This window comes from Oryx dammah, unplaced genomic scaffold, assembly GCF_014754425.2.
Source record: "Oryx dammah isolate SB20612 unplaced genomic scaffold, SCBI_Odam_1.1 HiC_scaffold_18, whole genome shotgun sequence".
NCBI classification, from domain to species: Eukaryota; Metazoa; Chordata; class Mammalia; order Artiodactyla; family Bovidae; genus Oryx; species Oryx dammah.
The window spans coordinates 50,995,716-51,007,109 of NW_024070202.1; the positions used below are offsets into that span (position 1 = coordinate 50,995,716).

At 37.4% G+C, this 11,394-nt stretch overlaps 1 protein-coding gene across 1 annotated transcript in view; it reads left to right on the plus strand.

Moving 5' to 3' along the window:
• Window positions 1-2,972, plus strand: part of CTTNBP2 (cortactin binding protein 2) — a 164,379-nt gene extending 161,407 nt beyond the window's left edge. Inside the window, exon 22 of the mRNA XM_040259872.1 lies at window positions 1,913-2,972. Coding sequence (XP_040115806.1) covers window positions 1,913-2,128 — 216 coding nt within the window. The 3' untranslated portion in view covers window positions 2,129-2,972. The remainder of the gene's footprint in view (window positions 1-1,912) is intronic.
• The last annotated feature ends 8,422 nt before the right edge of the window (window positions 2,973-11,394 follow it).

Below are 11,394 nucleotides of genomic sequence, written 5' to 3' on the forward strand. Positions count from 1 at the left end.
TGGGCTCCCGTACCCTGCTTTCTCACTGCTTCAGTAGCTTTCAGTCCTGATTGGTTTCCTGTGAAGCTGTGCGAGCTGTGTGTGTTGGGGGAAACATTAACAAGGCTGGGGTCTTATATAAAAATATACAGCATGACAGTCTACAAAGAGGAGCATGACCTGTCTGACTTACTCTATATAGTATTTGTTCCTCTCCACGATCCCCCCCCCAACCCCCAATTAGGAATGGCTTAGAAGCACAGCAGAATAGTTGGGAGCAGATAAGAATGACTGAGGAGGTGACACCTGGGGTCCCTGCTGATAATTCTGGTTCTGGATGGAATACATTTTTGTTCAGGGGCTGTCCCTGAGCTATGGTTCAGAACACATTCCTTGGGCCTGCCTTCTATTTCTTTGCCCACTGAGCATTCTAAGGACTATTCCCTGATGATTGTTTTCTTAGAATCTGCCACCAGAGGGCGAAGTAGTACTCATTTGGCATTTGCCAGATTCCTGAACCCTTCACAGGCTCAGGCCTTTTCTATCCTGATAAAGACAGTGAGCATTTCTTGGTTAGATGCCCAGTTTCTTCTGTTATCAGGAAGTAATTCACTTTAGGAGGAAAAGCTGTCTGTGTTAGCTGAAATCACTTTCTCCTATGTGGTCATAGAGGGGCCTGTTAAGCAGCATGTCAGCCAGCCTTCTTAAACAGAAAAGCCCATGTTTACATAAATACATATTTAAATCATCCATAGAATATATAATAATAAATGTTTTCTTCTTATGGAGATGAAAATTCAGTCCCCTAAAGCATAAATTCCCTTTTTGGTTGCATCAGGAAAACTATCTGAGGATTTGTTTTTTAATCCCTTGTACCTGGACCACATGCCCTAGAGGTTCTGATATAATTGGTCTAAGGTACAACCTGGACGTTGGAGTTTTTAAAAGCTTGGTGACTCTCATGTGCAATCAGGGCTTAGACCTGTTCTCTAGCACATACCTTTGATCCATCATTCATATTTTCTACCCCATTTCTTTCCAAATTATGTCCTTGAACTTCACGTAATTTATGTTTACATATAATTTACTATTTCAGACCATCCGCTACACCTCCCCACGTTCACCCTTCCTCCTTTCCCACTTCACCACTCACTTGAGTTCTACTGATTGGTAAGCATGAAGGGGGACCTACCCAAATGAGCTCATGATGAGGGAAAACACTGTGAGTAAAAGGTCTTATTGCAGCATCATGAGTCGCACTTACCTATCCAACTCTGTTTCCTCATGGGCAAAAAGAGGCCTGGACCAGGTGATCAGAAGAGTTCAGAAGTACTAGAAGAATGCTAGCATGCAGTTTCCTAGAATTAAAGATCTTGAGCTCCCTAGTTGCAGACTCATCACCAGGAGACAATTCACTACAGCAGAAGCTCCATTATTAGCACAAGGATAGGTGCCCTTTTACATTCTCTGCTGTCAGCCAAGCACCAAGAACAGTACTTGTCTGATAAACATTCAGAATATGTGAGTAACAGTCCAGTTAGATCTAAAGGCAGAAAAATTCAGTGACACATTCAAGGTAAAGGTGTTGCACTGTAGAACTGCTTACAGATGGTTGGAATAGTCCAGTTTGATTTCCTCAGGCCTAAGACTTCACACAACTTCTGTTGATGAGGAGACTCCAGACTCGGGCACTAGTTTCACTGACTCCTGTATCTGGCATACCACAAAGGACCTGGTGGAGATCAGACAGTGAGTCTATAGGACATTAAGTATTCAACTTCTCTCCTCCCCTGCCTTTTTTTCCCCCCTGAGAACCTATGTTAAGGGAGAAACTCATACATACTTGTACAGGAACAGAGAGGAGGAAGTTAGTACTGATCACAGAAGTTGGGAACAATATCCAATTAAGCTGTTCTGTTTTCCTTTCTTACAGGAGGTCAGTCCTCTCAGCAGCCATCAAATGACCGAACGCAGCAACAGTAAATCAAAGACTGAGTTGGGTGTTTCAAGAGTTAAATCTTTTCTTCCTGTTCCTAGAAGTAAAGTCACCCAGTGTTCCCAGAACACCAAAAGAAGCAGCAGCAGCAGTAATACAAGGCAAATAGAAATAAACAACAACTCACGAGATTTGGAACCTACGCAAAAATGAACAAGTAGAAAAATCTAACAAATAGGCCTGCCTACAGTATTCTCATTCTTCTGTATATTTCACACAGAAACCAAGGACAACTAGATGTAAATACCTTTAAATGAATCAAATGTTTTCACTGCAATATAAAGGATGAGTGCGGGACCACTATTCAATTTTTTGTAAAGAATGTATTTATAACCAACTTTTTTTTTTTTCAATTCTGTCAAATTGAACTGCAATACCAAGAAGTTATACCCACTTTTCAAGTAGTTTTATAATAGAAAAGTGATAAGAGTTTTACTCAAGATGTTCAGGGGTATTAAAACAACTGTCTGTGTACTGTATATCTATACATATGTACATATGTACATTTAAGAAAGCTATGCATCATTGCATACTACATTAAAAATGTGTACAGCATTGGCTTAGATAACGTATCATTTTAAAGAGATCATAATTTTATGTTCACTTGATGACAAATGACTAGAATGGGGCAATAACATATCATTTCTAAACAGTTACTTTTCTTAAAAGCCATATTAAGTATTTTGCCTGTTAAACTATAGTTTTCAGTTTCAAAACTTTTAATGGTTGCGTCGTGTATATTTATGCTTATGAGTTTGCATTATGACTCCTGTAAATATGAACTTATATAATGCAATAAAAGTGTTATCTTTCTTACAAAAGTTTTGTACCTAAGTAGATATAAAAAAGAATAACAGTAAATGCTTCAATAAATAAGTTAACTCTCTCTTTTAGTGGCACAATTGATATTTTCTAGACTTTCTTCTCAAATTACTAATTAAATGACATAACTAAAAGTTATATGCCTGACACCAAATAAAATATTGAATTAGTGAAATAACTTTGCTGTAGTTTTTATCTATTGCTGTTAGTAGTTTATCCATGCAAAAGATACTTGTGTTCAATTTAGAGCCATTTCAACTGGTCCTCCATGTTTGTATTTCAGTAGCTTTTCAGAGAAAGATTTTGTTACATAGTATTAGTTGGTTTAAACTAAAATAAACATTTCAGTGGAGCTCTTGGAATGAGGTGCTCATTGAAAACAAATTTTTCATACTTACCAAAAAAAAGTATAATTATATACCAACAATCATTTGCTTATTTTAGAGTATTTAAAGTATATACATGTGCATGAAAACTATATTACATTTTGCAAATATCTTTAAAAAAATGTATAGTGAAGTAGAGGAAGAATCAAGGAAGAGATCCATTCCAGTACCTGTCAGCCCAGGCTTCATCTCTGCCATCCTTGGGTGTACAGCATGGACCTTGTAACAGGAAGCAGAACTAGAGCAAGGGACTGAGGGTAAGTAGGAGAGAGAAAGGCTGGAAGAAATAGGCTTGAACACAATAACGCCTTTGAGCTAGACTTAAATTCTTGGTGCCCTGTGGGTATTTGATACTCTCAAGTGTTTCACAGAAAGACATTAATCTTGGGGACAAAACTCAATGCTCTGCATATCCTAGACCAGCATGCCCAGATTGAGGTGCCTCTGCTGCTTGTTGTCCTGCCAATATACCCTTCATATTGAATTTTATTTTTTAGTGATAAGGCATTGTTTTATATTAGCAAGTTTGCTGAAGATATAGATCTCATTATTATAGTCAAGGACCAGAAAAGAGAAAAAACAAATTTGGAATACATTATTAAGATGACATCTAGTAACCTAGCCATATAGTTTTCATTGGTTAGTAATTCAACACGTATACTTACATAATTGGATAGTAGACTGCAAGATGTCTAAAGAGGGCATTTAGATTAGGAGTTTCCAAAATACATATGAAAACCTAGTAATGGGTCATTTTATCAATTTAGAGAATCACAACTACCATTTTTTGAAAATAGGATAGAATAGAAAATATCAGAGCACATCACGGTATCACAGTCAATAAAAGAATTTTGTGTGAAGCTTTTGTTTAATTATGTGGATACATGGATGTAAGCATTGGACTGTGATGGCAAATATAACTTCCTGTGGGTCATGGGCACAAGTCTTTGAAGCTCAATACCATTAGTGGTGAGCGTCAGGGTGCTTCAGGAGTAAGAAGGTCTCTGGTGTTATACAGCCTTGCGACTGAATTAAGCACTAACATTTATTAGCTGTGTGACCTAAGACAAGTCACTTAATCTCTTTGACCCAGATTCCACAATACTTCTGTAGGATCACGACAACCCTACAAGTTGTCCTTGAGCATTAAAATCACGTAACAATAGAATGTGCCTAGTTACCTCCCTCATACATAAAAAGTAATAAATTACGTCCCAGAAGTCTTTGTGGCATTCCAACATCCCATCAAGTTGTAATAAACTCACAAATACTAACAGCTGAATTATGAGCATCAGATTCTACTAGAGTTGTATAAAACACCTAATTAAAAGAAATATCTAATTGGAAATTGGTAACTATAACATATTAGCAAATTTTATTTTCCTTTTATGTTAACTTGATGATGAGCTTCTCCTAAATAGACCTAACACATTTTGCAGTTGAAAAAAAAATACAAACTGAAAACAAGTAAACGTCATAAAATCTGATTATTCATGAAAAAAAGCCAATTTTGATAGACAAGGCTGAACTCATAATTTTTTCTTCCTGTGCAGTTAATACTTAATGCAAATTAAGTTCAGTTGACTGGACATAGCCAACACTTGATTTAGGCATTTATTCCTAACAACCATGATCTATTACACAAAACTTTCTCTATGAAGTTATGTGATACTTTCTGAATTTTACTTGATCCCTTTTGTAATATTTTTCTCAAGAGAACATTCCACAGATGTGAAAGGAATAAATGAGTGAATAGATAATCCTGTTAGTTTGGTTTTTACTACAAATAAATAGTTGTTATAGACCAAGATGGCATTGTTAATTTGAGAAAGAGGACTATGGAAATACATGGAAAAAGGATATCAGATGCATACCTTATTTATTCTGTCCTTAATATAACAGATATTAGAAGATAACATTGAATTATCAAGTCAAGAGCTGCAGTTCTAGACAGAAGGCTAAGACACCATGTAACATCTTTGGTTTCAATTACTTCATTGGAAAAAAAAAATGAGGATTATTCTTGTCCCAGAAAGAAAAGCACAATAGGAAAATCAGAAATCCTGACAGTTGTTCCTACACATTCTGATACTTTAATAAGGAAGAGTATCAGCTAAATATATCCCCCTGAAAATAATTACTTGAGTTATATTTTAAGGAAATCAAGAATGTATCAGAGAAATTAAGAAATCAATTATTTTACAATTGCCCTAAAAACAACAAAATACCTAGGAATAAATTTAACCAAGGAGGTAAAAGACCTGAAAGTAAGACACTAGTGAGAGAAACTGAAGAGGGTACAAATAAGAGAGATTCTGTGTGCTCACAGATTGAAAATTCAATACTGTTAAAATGTCCCTACTAACCAAAGCAGGCTAGGGATAAAGAACCCACCCCCCAATGCAGGAAGACTTAAAAGATGTGGGTTCGATCCTTGGGTCAGAGAGATCCCCTGGAGGAGGAATGACAACCCATTCCAGTATTCTTGCCTGGAGAATCCCCAAGGACAGAGGAGCCTGGCGGGCTACAGTCCTTAGGGTCACAAAGAGACGAACACTACTAAAGCAACTTAGCATGCATGTACCCAAAGCAACCTACAGAGTCAATGAAATTGCTATTAAAATGCCAATTTTTTTCCCACAGAAATAGAACACAGAAGTCTAAAAGTTGTATGGCACCCCAAAGTCTCTGAATAGCCAAAGCACTCTTGAGAAAGAACAAAGCTGAAGGTGTCATGCTTCCTGACTTCAAACTATATTAGCTATAACAAACTGAAATAGTATGGTACTAGCATAGTAATGGAGAAGGCAGTGGCACCCCACTCCAGTACTCTTGTCTGGAAAATCCCATGGACAGAGGGCCTGGTGGGCTGCAGTCCATGGGGTCACTAAGAGTTGGACACGACTGAGCAACTTCACTTTCACTTTTCACTTTCATGCACTGGAGAAGGAAATGGCAACCCACTCCAGTGTTCTTGCCTGGAGAATCCCAGGGACGGGGAGCCTGGTGGGCTGCCGTCTGTGGGGTCGCACAGAGTCAGACATGACTGAAGCGACTTAGCAGCAGCAGCATAGTAACAGACACAGATCAATGGTACAGAATAGAATGCCTAGAAATAAGCCCATGCCTATATGGACAATTAATTTCTGATAAAGATGCCAACAATATACAGTGAGAAAAGGACAGTCTCTTCAATAAATGGTGTTGGGAATACTGGACAGCTACATGCAAAAGAATGAAACTAAACCCACTATCTTGTACCATATACAAAAATTAGATTAAAGAGTTGAGTGTAAGGCCTACAAAAATAAAACTCAGAAGAAAACAGAGGGGAAGGCTCTGTGAAATTGGTCTTGGTGATGATTTTTTGATCTGACACTAAAAGTAAATGCAACAAAAGCAAAAATCAATGAGGGGGACTACATAAAAACCAAAAGCTTCTGCACATGGGAAAAGAAACCAACACAAGGAAAATCCAACCTAGAAAACAGAATAATTGTAAACCACATATATATGATAAGGGATTATATCTAAGACATATTTTTAAAACTCATAAAACAGCACCAAGAAAAAAAAAAAAAGTCGAGAAATAGGCAGAGGATCCAAATAAACATTTTTCCAAAGAAGACATACAGATGACCAACAGGTCTATGAGAAGGTGTTCAACATCACTAATTATAAGGAAAATGCAAATCAAAACCACAGTGAGATGTCACCTTATACCTGTTAGAAATTTTTTTTTTGAAAGTCGCTCAGTCATGTCCAACTCTTTGTAACCCCATGGACTGTATAGTCCATGGAATTTTCCAGGCCAGAACAGTGGAGTGGGTAGCTGTTCCCTTCTCCAGGGGATCTTCCCAACCCAGGGATCAAACCCAGGTGTCTTGTATTGCAGGCGGATTCTTTACGAGCTGAGCCACCAGGGAAGCCCACCCGTTAGAATAGATAATATTAAAAAGACAAGAGACAGTGTTGGCAAGGATCTGGAGAAAAAGAACCCTCATGCACTGTTGGAAGGAATGTAGTAAATAGGCATCTACTATGGAAAACAGTATGGAGGTTTCTCAAAAAATAAAAACATCCTTGCAGACTCCAGGGGAGATCACAAGCCACCTCTGCTCCCATCATGATCTCTGAGGGCGTGCGTGAGCCACCACCACTACTGGGCACCAGAACCAGGCATCAGCCACTGCATCAGCTTACCAACTTGAACAGACCAATCACTAGAAATGAACTAGAATATGTAACAAAAGGACAGGACCAGATGACTTCACAGGCAAATTCTACCAGATATACAAAGAACTTACACCAATCCTTTTCAAATTGTTCCAAAAGATTAAAGACGAAGGAACACTACCAAAGACATTCTGTGAAGCCACTGTCACCCTGATACCAAATTCATGCAGTGACACTCCCAAAAAAGAAAATTACAGGCCAGTATCTTAGATGAATATAGCAAAATTTCTCAAGAAAATATTAGCAAACTCAAATTCAACAACACATAAAAAAGATCATACAACATGACCAAGTGGGATTTATCCTAAGTTCACAAGGATGGCTATACATATGCAAATGAATCAATGTGATCCACCAGATCAACAAAAGAAAAGACAAAAACCAAGTGTCAACCAAACACTTGACAAAATTCAACATCCATTCATGATGAAAACTCTTACTGAATGGGTATAGAAGGAACATATGTCAACATAAAAGCTATCAATGACAAACCACAGTTAATATAATACTCAGTGGTGAAAAGTTGAAAGGCTTCCTGCTAAAATACAGAACACGCGAAGGACACCACTCTCACCTCTTCTATTCAACATCCCGAGTTGGCTAAAAAGTTAGTTTGGGTTTTTGCATAACCTCTTCCAATAGTATTGAAAGTCCTAGCCACAGCAATCAGACAACAAAACAAAAATAAAAGATATTTAAGTTAGAAGGGAAGAAATAAAATTGTCATTATATGCAGATGATGAGATACTATATATGGAAAAAGCCCTAAAGACTCCACACAAAAACTATTAGAATTGATCAACAATTTCAGCAAGGTAGAAGGATATAAGATTAACACATAAAAACTGGTATCATTTCTTTACACTAACAATGAAATATCATTACAGGAATGTAAAAGAACAATACTTTTTAAAATCACACTCACCAAAATAAAATATTTAGGAATGAACCTAACCAAGAAGGTGAGAGGTGAAATTATAAGAACTATAAAACATTAATAAACTGAAGATAATTCAAAGAAATGGAAAGATAACCCCATGCTTGTGGATTGGTAGAATTAATATTGTTGAAATAGTCATACTACCCAAAGCAATCCACATATTTAATGAGATCCCAAATCACTGCAGTGATTTGGCCTGCAGAATCCCATGGACTGTGTAGTCCATGCAGTCACAAATAGTCGGACATGATTGAGTGACTTTCACTTTCTTTCTGTCAAATTACCCATAACAGTTTTCAGTGAACTAGAACAAATAATCCTAAAATTTATATGAAACCATAAAAGACCCCCAAAATTGCCAAAGAAATCCTGAAGAAAAAGAACAAAGCAGGAGGCATAAGCCTCCCAGACTTCAGACAATACTACAAAGCACAATAATCAAAATAGCATGGTATTGGCACAAAAATAGTCGTATGGACCAACTGAACAGAAGAGAAAGCACAGAAATAAATCCACTCCCCTATGGACAATTAATCCTTGACAATAGAGGCAAGACTATACAATGGGAAAAACAAAGTCTTTTCAGCAAGTGGTTTTGGGAAAGTTGAACAACTGCATGTAAATGAATAAAATTAGAACACACCTTCACACCATACACACAAATAAATTCAAAATTACTTAAAGACTTAAACCTAAGATATGACACCATAAAATTCCTAGAAGGGACCACAGGCAAAACATTCTCTGACATATATCATATCAATATTTTCTCAAGTCAGTCTCTGAAGGCAATAGAAATAAAAGCAAAAATACACTTTCAAACTTTTGCACAGCAAAGGGAATCATAAACAAAATGAAAAGTCAACCTATAGAATGGGATAAAATATTGTGACAAATTGTGAAAATATGGTGCAAATGATGTGACTGACAAGGGATTAATTTCCAAAATATACAAACAGCTCTTATAGCTCAACAAAGAAACAACCCAATCAAAAAATGGCCAGAAGACCTAAATACATATTTATCCAAAAAAGACATAAAAATGGCCAATATGCCCATGAAAAGATGCTCAACACTGCTAATTATTAGAGAAGTGAAAATCAAAACTACAATGAGGTACCATATCACACTGGTTGGTATGGCCATCATTAAAATGTCTTGGTGCCCTGGAGAAGGGAATGGCAAGCCACTTCAGTGTTCTTGCTGTGAGAATCCCATGAACAGTATGAAAAGGCAAACAAAATATGACACCAAGAGATGAGCCCTCCATGTCAATAGATGTCCAAAATGCTACTGGGGAAAGGCAGAGAAATAGCTCCAGAAAGAAAGAAGAGGCTTGGCCAAAGTGAAAATGCAGTTCAGTTGTGGATGAGTCTGGTGGTGAAAGTAAAGTCTGATGCTGTAAAGAACAATACTGAATAGGAACCTTGATTCATGTTAGGTCCATGAATCAAGGTAAATGGGATGTGGTCAAGCAGGAGATGACAAAAGTGAACATCAGCATTTTAGGAATCAGTGAACTAAAATGGACAGGAATGGGCGAATTTAATTCAGATGATTATTGTATCTACTACTGTGGGCAAGAATCCCTTAGAAGAAATGGAGTAGCCCTCAGTCAACAGAAGAGTTCAAGATGCAGTACTTGGGTGAAATCTCAAAAATGACAGAATGATCTCAGTTTGTTTCCAAGGGAAACCATGCAACATTACAGTAATCCAAGTCTATGCCCCAATGACAAATGCCAATGAAAGTGAAGTTGAATGGTTCTATGAAGACTTACAAGACCTTCTAAAATTAACACCAAAAAGTATGCCCTCTTCATTGTAGGGGATTGTAATGCAAAAGTAGGAAGTCAAGAGATACCCACAATAACAGGAAAATTTGGCCTGGGAGTACAAAATGAAGCATGGCAAAGGCTAATAGAGTTTGGCCAGGAGAATGCACCCTTTTCCAATAACACAAGAGATGACTCTACACATGGACATCAACAGATGGTTAACACCAAAATCAGATTAATTATATTATTTGCAGCTGAAGATAGAGAAGCTCTATACAGTCAGCAAAACAAGAACTGGAGCTGACTGTGGCTCAGATCATGAACTCCTTATTGCAAAATTCAGCCTTAAATTAAAGAAAGTAGGGGAGACAACTAGACCATTAAGGTATGACCTAAATCAAAACTCTTATTATTTTACAGTGGAGGTGGCAAATAGATTCAAAAGATTAGATCTGGTAGACAGAATGCCTGAAGAACTATGGATGGAAGTTCAAAACAGTGAACGGGAGGTGATGACCAAAACCATCCCCAAGAAAAACAAATGCAAGGAGGTAAAGTGGTTGTCTGAGGAGGCCTTACAAATAGCTGAGAATAGAAGAGAAGCAAAAGGCAAAGGATAGAGGGAAAGATACACCAACAGAATGCAGAGTTCAAGAAAATAGCAAGGAGAGATAAGAAAGCCTTCCTAAGTGAACAGTGAAAAGAAATATAGGAAAACAATAGAATGGGAAAGACTAGAGATCTGTTCAAGAAAATTGGAGATACAAAGGGGATACATCTTTCATGCAAAGATGGGAACAATAAAGGACAGAAAGGGTAAGGACCTAACAGAAACAGAAGATATTAAGAAGAGGTGCCAAGAATACACAGAAAAACTATACAAAAGGTCTTAATGACCTGGATAACCACAAAGGTGTGGTCACTCACCTAGAACCAAACGTCCTAGAGTGTGAAGTCAAGTGGGCCTTAGGAAACATTACTACGAACAAAGCTAGTGGAAATGATACAATTCCAGCTTAGCTATTTCAAATCCTAAAAGATGATGCTGTGAAAGTGCTACATTAAATATGTCAGCAAATTTGGAAAATTCAGCAGTGACCACAGGACTGCAAGAGGTCAGTTTTTCATTCCAGTCCCAAAGAAGGGCAATGCCAAAAAATGTTCTAACTACTGTACACCTGTGCTCATTTCAAATACTAGCAAGGTAATGCTCAAAATCCTACAAGCTAGGCTTCAACAGTACATGAACTGAGAACTT